This window comes from Capsicum annuum, chromosome 1 (assembly GCF_002878395.1).
Source record: "Capsicum annuum cultivar UCD-10X-F1 chromosome 1, UCD10Xv1.1, whole genome shotgun sequence".
Taxonomy (NCBI): domain Eukaryota; kingdom Viridiplantae; phylum Streptophyta; class Magnoliopsida; order Solanales; family Solanaceae; genus Capsicum; species Capsicum annuum.
The window spans coordinates 201,662,831-201,675,982 of NC_061111.1; the positions used below are offsets into that span (position 1 = coordinate 201,662,831).

General features: G+C 35.6%; 2 protein-coding genes across 4 annotated transcripts; one reads left to right on the plus strand and one right to left on the minus strand.

The window, feature by feature from the left end:
- The first annotated feature begins 516 nt into the window (after nucleotides 1-516).
- Nucleotides 517-6,501, plus strand: LOC107844389 (pentatricopeptide repeat-containing protein At5g16640, mitochondrial). The gene is made up of 4 exons (XM_047400307.1): nucleotides 517-632; nucleotides 986-3,542; nucleotides 4,680-5,166; nucleotides 5,952-6,501. The coding sequence occupies exon 2, from the start codon at nucleotides 1,041-1,043 to the stop codon at nucleotides 3,312-3,314; it is 2,274 nt and encodes a 757-aa protein (XP_047256263.1). The 5' UTR covers nucleotides 517-632; nucleotides 986-1,040; the 3' UTR covers nucleotides 3,315-3,542; nucleotides 4,680-5,166; nucleotides 5,952-6,501.
- Nucleotides 6,502-6,853: 352 nt separating this feature from the next.
- On the minus strand, nucleotides 6,854-10,545 carry LOC107844404 (probable serine/threonine-protein kinase PBL19). 3 transcript variants are annotated; one of them, XM_016688835.2, is made up of 5 exons: nucleotides 10,301-10,545; nucleotides 9,397-9,837; nucleotides 8,159-8,419; nucleotides 7,650-7,772; nucleotides 6,854-7,494 (listed from the first exon to the last, which is right to left on the minus strand). In XM_016688835.2, the coding sequence occupies exons 2-5, from the start codon at nucleotides 9,754-9,756 to the stop codon at nucleotides 6,946-6,948; spliced, it is 1,293 nt and encodes a 430-aa protein (XP_016544321.1). In that variant the 5' UTR covers nucleotides 9,757-9,837; nucleotides 10,301-10,545; the 3' UTR covers nucleotides 6,854-6,945. The 3 variants fall into 3 exon arrangements, with proteins under 3 accessions (XP_016544321.1, XP_047256264.1, XP_047256265.1); XM_047400308.1 differs by having other exon boundaries at nucleotides 10,101-10,446; XM_047400309.1 differs by having other exon boundaries at nucleotides 9,970-10,446.
- Between the last annotated feature and the right edge of the window lie 2,607 nt (nucleotides 10,546-13,152).

Consider the following 13,152-nt stretch of genomic DNA (forward strand, 5'->3'; position numbering starts at 1 on the left):
GCATTGTTGTCCTCTTTTTTGGATGAGCCTCTTTTCATTTCTCTGTAATTTATAGACTTTCTTTTACTATGCCTTTCTAACGGTCTACATATTTCTTTTGAACAAATTAAAATGTTAATGACAAAAAGTTAGGCCATGCTCCAAAATTTTATAGATAGTCTTGTACTTTGTCAGTTTCAAAAATTATAATTTACACAATTTAATTTACATATTTGGTAAGTCGAACAAATAATTACATTTGCTAGTCAAACATATAAAAAAATATACAGTATTTTATATCAAAAACTCTGTGTGTATATATATATATATGTTCAACTGATGCAGAATCTAAATAATGACCCAAGAAATTTGGTAAGCAAGCTAGAAATTGGGCTCTGAACTTTTTTTCTATGGGCCGATAAGTCCAACATATTCTCTTTGAACTAGTTGGGCTGGCCCATCTGTAAATTGAACCAAGTCCAATGTTGACATTTTCAGTCATGGATACAATAGTCACTCAACAATTTACTAGCCAGTGAACACAGAAACCTTCGAAGACTCCGTTTGTCTCGCCGGAAAAATCTTCGCCGACGACATCTCCGGCGAATTTCCGGATGTGTGCTACTTTGCGCCTTATGCGCATTAATTTCAAGGTAGGTCATTTCCCCCATTTTCCGGCAACCTCGTACACTTCGCAACTGCTGCTTCTACACTCCCACAAAACCCTAAACCCTAAAGTTTCCAAATTTTCTACTAGTAGCTCAAATTACAGTTCAAATTCATTAGTTTCTGTAAAAGGGTTTGATTTTCTTGAACAATTTACTCCTTTTAAAAGTCCAGCAAAAAATTGTAGTAATTGCACTGTCATTACCTCAAATGAGAGGCGTAAAATTGTTTTGGGGTTATCAAAAATGATAAAAGATGAAAAGGGTTGTATTTTGGAAGCATTTTCAAGGGATTTTTGCCCATCATTTTTGGTTAAAATTATGAATTTATTTGATGATAGGGAAGTTGCATTTGCATTTTTTAAGTATGCTGTTCAAGATTATGGAGAGGATACAATGAAGGGATGTTGTATCAGTGCACATATTTTGGCTGCTGGAGAGTTGAGGTTATTGGCACAGGATATGCTTTCTTGGATTGTTAAGAGGGTTGGAAAGTGTAGGAGTGATGAGGTTGTGGAGTTCATGTGGAGGGAGCATTATAAGTATGAGAGTGATTTTTCTGTTCTTGATTCATTAATGCGGGCTTTTTTAACCGCGGAAATGGTATCAGGTGCATTAGAGATTTGGAGTAGGATGAGGGATAATGGATTGAGGCCGAGCTCATCTGCTGTTGCTATTCTGTTTAAGTTGTTGCTTAGGATTGGTGATTATGGTAGTGTCTGGAAGTTACTTAGGGATATGTTGTGTAAAGGGCCTCGTCCCTCTAGCAATCTCTTTAATGTAATGATTCTTGGATATTGTAGGAAAGGTAGACTTCAGACAGGAGAAAGTTTGTTTCATCTAATGCGGAAGTTTGGATGTGAGCCAGATGTTTTTACATATAATATTTTGATCAATGCATACTGCATTAGGGGATGGACTTCACATGCATCGAATTGGGTGCATATGATGGCTGAAGATGGATGTAGTCCTAGTATCTCTACCTTTAGTACAATTATCAACGCTCTATGCAAGGAAGGCAACGTGGTGGAAGCCAGAAAATTGTTTGATGGAATGCAAGATGTGGGTGTCTTTCCTAGCACTGTCACGTATAACGCTCTGATGGATGGCTACGTTAAAGCACGGAAAGTTTTTCAAGCAAGTATGCTATATGAAGAAATGAAAAAGAATGGTGTAGCTCCAGATGCTATAACTTTTAACATTTTGGTGGCAGGTCACTATAAGTATGGTAGGGAAGAGGACGGCGACCGACTATTATGGGATCTAACAGTGGCAGGACTTTCTCCAGATTATTTATTCTCTGATGCATCTATTGCTGGATTGTGTTGGGCAGGAAGGCTGAACGAGGCTGTGGTGTTGTTGGATAATCTGCTTGAAAAGGGAATTCCTGTTAGTGTAATAGCTTTTAATTCCATCATTGCTGCTTACAGCAAAGAAGGGTTAGAAGAAAAAGCATTTGAAGTCTATAATATTATGGTTCAATTTGGTCAAACTCCTTCAGCTTCAACATGTTCTTCTCTGCTCCTAGGCTTCTCAATGACAGGGAGGCTGCAAGAAGCAAGAGATTTAATGGCTAAGATGATTACAATGTCCTTTCCTATTAACATAACTGCTTGCACTGTGCTTCTGGATGGATATTTTAAGAAAGGGGATGTAATGGGAGCTAGAACACTGTGGGAAGAAATGGAAAAGATGGGAATTGCTCTTGATGCTGTTGCTTTTTCTGCATTGATAGATGGGCTTGTCAAAGCATGCTCTGTTGGAGACGCGTATGATGCCTTTTTTCAGATGTTAAGGAAAGGGCTTGTACCAAATAACTTTGTTTATAATTCGCTAATTACTGGTTTATGTAATAGCGGAAACATGTATGAGGCTCAGAAATTAGAAAAGGACATGAGGGAAAGGGGTCTGCTCCCAGATGTCTTTACAATTAATACCATCATTAATGGCTTCTGCAAACAGGGAAGGATGAAGTTAGCTGTTGACAGTTTTGTGGAAATGCAGCGAAGTGGTTTACAACCTGATATTGTTACATATAATACCTTGATCAATGGATTCTGTAAGGCCTTTGATGTGGTTAATGCAGATAACTTTATGAAAAGAATGTATGCCAGTGGATTGGAACCTGACATCACAACCTACAATATATGGCTTCATGATCTCTGTAGCACTAGGAGGATAAATCGTGCTGCTATGATGCTTGATGAGCTAGTATCTGCTGGTGTGCTGCCAAATACAGTTACATACAACACTATGATGAATACTGCTTGCAATGACATATTGGACCGTGCAATGATTTTGACGGCAAAGTTGCTTAAGATGGCATTCATCCCAAACACTGTTACAGCGAATTTACTACTTTCTCACCTATGGAAGCAGGGACTACCTCAGCGCACGTTGATTTGGGGGAAGAAGTTGACCGAAATTGGTTTTGAGTTTGACGAAATAACACATAAAATATTGGATAAAGCTTCTCATTGTATACAAGAAAAAGCAGATTATTGTACAGAAACAACAGAAAAGAGTCTCTTTCTAGACTTCCTCATGTACATTACCTACGACTTCTTACGTAGAAGTAGGGCTTATACTGATAATAATGATAGCTCTTTTGAACTTGTTGAGGATGGACCTTTTGGGTCCTTCAAGTTAGTCAACAAGGCAACTGTATAGCCAATCTGACGAAAGGGCAAGAAACTTAATGACTACCAGCCTGGAAATTCTTCTGAAAAAAATGACTACAGAAAAACCTACTGAAAGAACCAATGCAGGTTCAGTAAGTTTTCAAATGCTGAAGAAGCTTGGATTTCTTATAACCAATGATGCTTCCCGACACTGAAGTTGGTACCTGCATCATGAAGCTGCAGTTTCTATGGCAAGTTGCAAAACTTGTGAATGGTGGTATATACTTCTACTTTGTATAGTTCCCCTGTTATATTATTTTCATGTGTACTTCCAACAGATATTTGTTCTTCTGTTTTAGTTTGATTTACCTTAATCTTTCTTGAGTTTGAGCTTTGTGGGAATACACTGGGTTTGTTGTTGTTGTTGTTGTTGTTGTTTCTTGAGTTTGAGCTTCTTAGTTGTTGGCGAAGGTGCTTTCTCCCGTTGAACTCATCCAACTGTTCTGAACTCTATAAACTCATGAAAACTAATTAATGGTGGAATTTGGATAGGTTATGTGAGATGGCTTATGGGGTCTCTAGAAACGGATAGGTAATAGCAGCAAATATGGAATGACGCTATTGTAAATAAATAAAATGTATGTTGCAGCCACCATACATAGTCTTACAACTTTTTGAAGCACCTATCGTTCTGGTTGACAGAAAGTTGCCTTATCTCTGGTCAACCAAGCATTTTTTTATGTATAGTACATTTATATAGAAATTTGATAATCTCGGGTACTTTAAAGGCAAGATCTGCATGTTCATTGTTTATTTGGCCAGGATTTTTGTTTGCGGTTAAAGTTTCAGATTATGAGATGGCTTTTGTTGAGGGGTTAGAATCAACTACTTTGATTTTGTGTGTCATGTTAATATACAAAACATTCTTCCAGGAATCAACATCTGACGCTCTGGCTTCCCTGATATCTGCTGCCTACTTTTGCTAGTATTGCCTTCTCAACCTCAATAATCACTCAAAACTGTGCCTCTCCTGAAGTCTACTTTCCGTTCTTTACTTCCTGAAGTCTACCTTTTGTTAGAAAGTTTACCAACAAAATCCCAAGCAGCCAGTGGCAGTAATGTCTCAATTGACAAACCTTCTTGCCTTCCAGACTGATTTTCTCAGTGCATTATTTACACTATTAGCTCAGTGATGATTCTAAAGCTATTTTAGGTTTGTTTATCACAGACTTATAAACATTTTTAAGTTTGTTCATTCTCAGTTTTGCTGTCACATTTTATGTGAAAAATGACAAAAGGGAAAGACTGATACGAGTGTGGTTTTCTTGCTTATTATTACTTGGTTGTGTCGAATCTGATTGACTATTTATCCTAAACGAAGATGTTGAACCTGATTTACTTGTTTTTCTTTCAGTTTGGAGATTCAAATCGTCTCCAGAGAACAGCTTGAAAAAGATTCTGTGATGACTCCTTTATCAGCCCTCTGTACACCTGCGGGAGAATAGACTTAGATGCTGCTCTATGTCCGGAATTTCCCTGATGTTTTCTTTGAGTTGATAGCAAAGGTTATGGAAAGTAAATTATTGCTATTGCAGTTTGCGCATGTGCCTAAAGATTTGATCCTGAAAAGAAATGTCATGGTGAATGATAAAATATCAAGAGCTATATTATGGGAAACATAGCTACAGCAGTAAATTCCCGAGGATCGTGAATTTGTTGTTGTAAAGTTTTACCAGCTACTGTCGAGCAAAAAGAGTTTTCCAGCTTCTGTGATTGTTACCAGAAGTTTTGCGGACCCTGGTCCAAATAGAGCAAAATGGATAATGAGGATTCATATGCGGACCCAACTAGCCTGGGATTTGTTGTTGATGTTTTCAAACCTCCCAACGATGATGGATCTGGTAAGTTTACTTTATGAGCATCCCTTCATCTAGTATAACTGTGTATGCAACTTCCATATGGAGATCTCTGTCTCTGCAAACAAGCTCAAACATTGTGTTTTCCTTCTCTGAACAATGTTATTTCAAGGATTTATTCTGACACAGCATTTAATGCGATCCTTGCATTATGCTTGCAACCCTTTTCGCTTTTCAACATTTTGATGAACTGCATTACGTGCTGTCTTTCACCTTTCTCTCTTTAATCACGATTTACAATGTGTCCTGATGAAATGGCGGAAGAAGTCTTATCTTAAAAATGTTACTTTTATTCCCATTGAACATGCACGAAGATGAACTGTATTTTTCCTAATGCTGTTCCTTTTCCCTTAAAGGTGGTCGCATGACTAGAAGGCTAGAAGCTTTTGTTAGAAAGCAGTAGGTATTTCTTAACAACAATATACAGTGACGTGCATATTACATCAAACGGCGTACATATGGAATATAGTGAAATTAAAAGTGAACAAGTCCTGTTTGATATTGTTGTTTGCACCATGGATAACATCCTCTTCAGGTGATGCTTGTAGAGTGTGCCCTTAGGATTTGTTAATGTAAAATCTTTTGAGTTTTGCAATAGTTTTCCTTGCACTCTGGTTTATGCATTGAGATATTTTAGAGAAGAGCTTGGCATGATTGTCCTTTCATGATGAAGCTCCCAGCTAACCCTCCTCCCCCCTTCTTTTCTCCTTATGGCTGCACTATCTTGATGAATTCTGTAATCGAATCTTCTTCACATTTCCGGATTACAGAGGGCTTTGTCCAAACTACTGGCGATCGATGCCATCATGGTCCTTTGCTGCAGACTCTTGGAATGGCACCGGTGTTTGTGCCATTAGGTAGGATCATGGCTATGCTAGGAATAGGACCTGTTCTGGACTTTTGGGAAGCTAGAAAGTTTATAACCTGAGTAGTATCAGCAGGAGTCTCCACACAATAGGTGTGTTTTCGATACCCTTTTCCCCTCTCCCCTGAACCACCACCACCACCACCACCAATGTAGTAGTTGTGTAATTTGATCAACAATAATTACGCCTCAGTCCTTGATTATTTTTATGTTGATGTAGTTTATTTTTCCTTCCATATCATTTGTAGTGTACATGTAACAAACTTTCTTAGGAACAATAAAAAAAGAAAAATCAGTTGCTTCTTCAATACGTCCAATGCATTGAATTCAGTAAGTAGTCAACATAGCGTGTCTAGTTGGTAGGTCGATATTTGGTTTATTGCACTTATATTCGTCAAAGATACCGTAAGATGTGGTTAAATAGTAATAATTTAATCAACTGGCTGTTATTTTTTCGTCGACCTTGACTCAAGTATTCTCCCTTCTCTTTTAATTCTCCTCTTTTTCTATCTCCTCTTTTTTTCTGTATGTGTTTTTGGAAGGGGGTGGGGGGTTAAGAGGGGAGAAGTAAGAAAATTTCATGAAAATTTGAGCATGATATAGCAGCAACGATAATGATTATGCTTTATACGCAAACAAAGTTGGGATCGACTGTATGAACCCTCAATTTTTCGTCCAAGCTAGTCAGTGTAGATATCACCACTCTCATATGTTTTAAAAGAAAAGCATAGCAGCTCAAAGGCAACAGATTGTTGCATCTAGTCATAGCAACTAATGGAGGTGAAATGGCAATGCCTCATTTACCCATTAAACTAATTAATATAATTCTCTCATTCAGTAAACCAGAATTCTCAACAATTTGATATCTTACATGCAGGGTAAAAAGAATACTCTTGATTTTATGTTACTTTAGCCTTCTGCATGATCATAAATCTTCTTCTGCTTATTCCACCAACATGTTCACTAAGTTTAGCCAAGTGAGCCATTCGTCTTTTCGCTGATTGTGTAGCTCCCATCTGCTTTGGCTCTTCCTCTACAACAGGATCATCGTCGACATTCTGGAAACTTGTGTCGACAGAGGAGGTATTTTCACCAGAAATCTGAATGATCTGCTTCAGAGTCTCTACTACCTGACTCATCTTGGGTCGATCTTTGGCAGATTTTAACAAACAAGTGTCGGCTAACTTTGCCATCTTTCGAGCTGCATCGAGCGAATACTGATTTTCCAGCCTTGGATCCATGAGCATACCAAATTTCCTGCTGTCAGCAGGGTAACGTTTGACCCAATCCAGAAGTTTATGTTCTGATTTCGGCCTGTTCCTTTCTAGGGACCGTCGACCGGTTAGGATCTCATACAATACAACACCAAAACTCCATACATCACTCTTAGCTGTGAGATGGCCTGTTTCTATGTAATCAGGTGCTGCATACCCCCATGTCCCCACAACCTGGTCACCAAAAGCATGTCATTTATGGTCATTCGCCATAGAGATTCTTCATCTTTAACCAAAAAATTCAAAAATAATAATAATAACAATAAATTGTGTTTTCTTTCTCATCAACATAAAACATACATATTTGAGCAGGGATAAACGTAACATACCGCTGTGGAAACATGCGTGTGCATGCCAGTTGGGCCCTCTCTGGCAAGCCCGAAGTCGGAAAGCTTTGGCTTGAAGTCATCATCCAATAGCACATTTGATGACTTGAAATCACGATATATCACCTGTAAGTTGACAAAAGAAAGAATACATTAACATTTGCAGTATGTATCGATTCAGTGGTGAATCAATATATTCAAGTTTTCTCGCTGCCTGACAAAAGGTCAAAAGAGCAAATATATGAGAGGAGGTTAACCAGAACTTCTAAGTTCGTAGCAGTTAAGATGCAATGCAGATGACCTTTTTATTTGAAACATTTAGATGAACTCTCCATGGAGAAACATTTTCTAGGCCGTAAAGCTGAAGCCATTCCAATGATCCTTCACCTTCGGAGTTAAATGTTACTCCACACTTGGGTTGCACTGAAGAATCAGGCCTAAAGCTCATACTCTTGTAACTATATTAATGAAAGCCTGGAAGAAAACATCAAAAAGATATTAAAATAAAATACCTGAACTTCCAATTCTTCATGCAAATAAGCCAGTCCCTGAGCTGCTCCAAGTGCTATTTGCAGTCTTCTTTGACAAGAAAGAACTGGAAAGGCTGTGTTGAAAAGATGATCTTCTAGACTTTTATTTGACATGAATTCATACACAAGTAGCCTCTGAATACCTCTTTCCCCATCAACAGCACAATATCCAATCAGTTTCACGAGATTTGGGTGATCTACCACTCCCAGAAATTGCACTTCTGCAACCCATTGTTTATGACCCTACATAACAACTTGAGGATCAACATAATACCACAGCTTAAAATAATATAACAACTTAAATTGTTTAGCCTCAAGTCGTCAACCATAACTTGCTGCAAAGTAATGCTGAAAATCCATGTTGCTTGGATATCCAATAATGTTGCTGCACGTGTGCTGGATCCTCCAAAACTGTAGTGCTTTTGAAGGACCCGACATGCACCCGGCGACATTTTTGAAGAGTCCGTGCAACATAGCTGAAAGGCAGAACTTTCAACCAATGGAAAGAAAAGCGGAACAAAATGCAAATGTTCTCATGGTGCTCATTACACTCTAGATGCTCCAACAATTAAATCAAGTTTGTCCAAAACTGCTTGCCAAATAGCAATTAAATTATCAATTGGAACCTCCACATATCACAGTATATCAGAGTGCTACAGAAAGCTAAAGGTGACTTGGAAATGGTATCGAAAACAAAGTGCAGGGAGCAAGCAGAAATGTAAATGGAACAAAGTTGGCTATATATGCCTCTCTTCTACGAGCAAGATATATACATATAACAAGTACATTCTCCCGAGTAGTCCCCTACGAAGATGTGGAAGCAGGTGCATTTCAAGGGCATCAATAGTTTGCTCTTTTTAGTAAAGTTGAAAGATTAAACATCATCTTCGCCAAACAAAGAAGCCAAATTTGTTATAATGCAAAGTATCATACCCCTTCACTAACATAGCAACAAAAAACAAGAAAGACAACAGAAATTACACTGCACACCGACCTTTAAAGACCACAATGAATGATGATATCATTAATTAATGCTTCATTACCAGTCAAGGCTGTTACAAACAGTTCCACACATAGCAACAATTTAACAGAAAAGGCCATACTCAAACCACTAAAACACTTGTGTGGGCATTTAAAAATTTGCAGCATGGTCACTAAATTTTGGTTGCCAGTCAAACTTAACACAAATTCAGAGATCAAAATACACAAATAAAAGTTACCTGATAACCATCTCTATTGAGTTTTTTAATGGCAACAATAGTTGATTCACCCTTTCCATCAGCAGGCTTAATGTTACCTTTGTATACACATCCAAAACCTCCTTCTCCAATCTTAAGTAACCTATTAAAATTATTAGTTGCTTGTTTAAGCTCAGAGAATGTAAAGACCCTCAAGTTCTGAGCTTTCCCTTCATACACATCAGAGAAGCTACGGCCAGAAGAAGTTGAACATGAAGACTTAGTCACCCTTTCTGTACCACCACCTGAAATATCTGATTTGCTTTGATCTTGAAGTACCACTGGTGCTGATTTTCTTTCCCTATTTCTATTCCTATCCTTGAAGTAAAAGAAACACTTCATTTTACCTCCCTTCACAAATTTCCACAGAGCTTTCAAGATTCAATTTTTAACTCCCAGAGTGAAGGAACATCCACTATATTCCTGCATAAACCACAACATCAAAAGCAAGACACTCTTAACTACATCAAGAATTGTTTTTTTTAACCAAAAATCTAAGTACACAAGAGTAAAAACACATGAAAAATGGATACAAAACAAGGGAAAATTGATTACCCAGATGGGAAAATGGCAAGCAAATTATGCACAAGGGGACTAGTAAACAACAAGTGCAAAGACAGAAAAGGGAAAAAAGAATTCTTGGTTGGTTTGTAATTCAAATAACAAGACAAATTAGAAAATCATACCCAAAGAGCTTTACTTTTTGATTTTGTTCAACAAGCTTGGACTATTTTTAATGACCAAAAAAAAAAAGCTATTAGGTTTCCAAGTTGGTGGAAGAAGAGAAGAAATTAAGGTTCACCATGTAAAATTTATACAGTTTCAAACTGGCTTTTAGATTTTCTTGAAAGTAAATAGAGTATTCTAAATCTTGGGGTTTCTTCACCTTCTTTAGGATTATAGTAATCAATTCTTTCATGGACCAAATACACTTCTTTGGACCCTTTCTCCCCTGTCTCTCTCTCTCTTCTTCAAGAGGGAGTTGGAGGAAAATGATATTTTTTTGGTTAAATTTTGACAACTATGTGACTATTTATATACTATAGAGATGTACAGTTCTGTCTTTTTCATTTCATTTTTTGTTTCATCACAGACAGAACTAAGTCAAACGTTGGCAGCTCTCCCCCAAATGGAGCGGGCGAATTTGGATATCATCAGACTCTTAAAAAAATAGATATCAGATATTGGGTGATTTAAAAAAAAAAATAAAAAAATTAAGAAGTCGTCTTTGATAGAAGGGATAACTGATAAGAAATAATTAATTTTAAAATTAATTATAAAAATAATTTTTTTATAGTTAATTAAAATAATATGTATGAAATAATTTATTTTATAATTATAATATTATTTTTAATTTTTGAAAAAATAAAATTATTAAATTCAAAATAATTATTTTTAAGATAATTAGTTCCCGAGTTCCCCTAATACTAGTAATATGGTCAACCTTATCTTTTGCTGCTGACCAGACAATAAGATTAGGACCTTTTTGTTTTTGTTAGAAAAAAGGGGTATGAAGTTCTGAATAACTGATAATTTTTTAGTACTAAAATTGGTTGATTATATAATTTTTTATATTATTAGGGAGTGTTCGATTTATTATTCAGTCATCTCTTTTCTTAATTTTCTCCGCCTCTACCTCCAATGTTGAAGAAGAAAAAGCTCGAATCTTTCTTCTTTATTTTTCTAATTATGTTAAGTTGTTCATATGAATTTCCTTACTCACTGGAACGAAGATGGAATAGATTTTTTATTTTTATTTTTCATCCGGTGTTTGGTACCCATATTGGAGTCCGACTAATTCAAATTCATGCCGAGTAGAGCTCCATTCGAGAGAAGGATAGCACTCCAAACAGAGTTTTCTACATGTCAAGAATCAAACCCTATATCTATTAAGGATGGAAGTTAAGAGTAGATAGGATCTATAAACCCTTAAAAAAAGGATTTTGGTTTTGAATGCTATAAAAAAAATGTTAGGAATTATTTCTTTTTTTAAATAGAACTTACACAATATGAATAAAAGTATCACTCAATAAATGAAAAATAATCTCCTCAGTCAATACTTTGACCACCACTTTTGTTGTTATATGGTGGAATTGAGCTAACATTAAAGTCAAGATTATTATAAATGTATAAAATACTAATAATTTTAGATAATGGTAAAATAAATCATATTTTTTAAATTAAATTCGAACTTACTATGAAATGATCTATTATAGATTTAGCAAATCAAATAAGAGATCATAACAATAGAAATGATCTTAAATGTTAGATCCATATATTAAATTAAGAATAAATAACATAAATTTCAACCTTTTAGAACTAATTACATCCTATCACGTTTTTATTAATTAGTTTATTCTCTCTCCCTTTAACATACATAAGAAAAATGCATATACATAGCTTGTTATGTATATTTGAAAGTTTTACTGTCATTAAAAAAGGAACTAATATATTTCCTTGATTTAAGAATGTTGTTAAGTCAAATAATTAATTAAGTGGTTTAACACTTCCTTAATTTGTGTAACAACCTCTTAATTTCAAATTACGAATTAATCAAATACATTAAAATCAAAATATACAAAAATTAAACACCCAAAAACAAATCAAAACACTGATTTCATTATAGCTCTGAAGAAAAAAACTTCAATTGGAATTCTGTAAGATGAATATTGCTATTCTTTTGAGGCACTCTGGTCAATGGAGAACCGATACAGAATATGTAAATTGTAAAAGTGAAGGAATCGTTGTTGTTGAATCGATAAGTTACTTAAGGTTAATTTCTTCAATCACTGACAAATTAAACATTGATGAAGTGTGGAAAAATATTGATGTACGTTATGTCTAGCAACTTGCCAAAAGACTTCTTTATAGATGTACGAATTAAATTCATTTTTTTGCAAAAAATCAGTGGTTGAATTTTGTTTTCAATTGTTCAGATGAAGGCTTCTTCAACATATATATATTCCGTATGAATCTGGGAGAAGATACATTGTTGACCTTAAAAGTGGCTCATGCAACTGTGCGAGGTTCCAAATAGACCAAATACCTTGTGCTCACGCTATATCTGTGTTGAAATCTAAACATGTAAAAATTTTTGGATCATACTGTTCGGAATACTACAAGCCAAACACATTTGTGAAGACATATGAAGTTTCAATCATTCCGATGCCAGATAAGAAAGATTGGATGTCCCGAAAAGTGTAGATGAGGAAGAAGTGTTGCCACCGATATACAAAAGACTTCCAGGAAGACTGAAGAAGGGGCGGAAGAAGAAATCTAACGAAACACTTTCGACAGGCACAAATCGTTGTGGACGATGTGGACATGAAGGGCACAATAGGCATTCGTGTAATTTTTTTTCAATGCAGAACTAATTTTTTTGTTTTGCTCTACTCATGAAGAGTAATCACTGATTTTTGTTATCATTTTTTTAGGAATTACTTGATTGATATGTTTCTATTTCATATTTTTTTGTTGAAATAAATTTTAGTTTACTTCGATTTTAAATTTCAATGTTACTTTTTTTTTATTTATGTTGTTTATGTGGACGTTGGATCACTTTTAGTAATGCTTGTAATTAGTATGTCGCATAGTTATGTATGTTAGCTAACATACATAACCTGTATATATAGCCTTTAAATCAGTTATCTGTATTATGTTAATTAAATATACATTAATGTATATCATTTAACATACATAGTTATAATATAATTTGTGATTTGTATATGTAAACATATA

What these genes read in the sequence shown, in the direction of transcription:
- LOC107844389 (XM_047400307.1), top strand. Translation starts at nt 1,041, where the DNA reads ATGAAGGGATGTTGTATCAGTGCACATATTTTGGCTGCTGGAGAGTTG.
- LOC107844404 (XM_016688835.2), bottom strand. Translation starts at nt 9,756, where the DNA reads ATGAAGTGTTTCTTTTACTTCAAGGATAGGAATAGAAATAGGGAAAGA. An exon ending in TCAATAGAGATGGTTATCAG is followed by an intron (nt 8,420 to 9,396) that starts GTAACTTTTATT and finishes GTTGTTATGTAG; the next exon opens with GGTCATAAACAATGGGTTGC. An exon ending in ATGAAGAATTGGAAGTTCAG is followed by an intron (nt 7,773 to 8,158) that starts GTATTTTATTTT and finishes GTCAACTTACAG; the next exon opens with GTGATATATCGTGATTTCAA.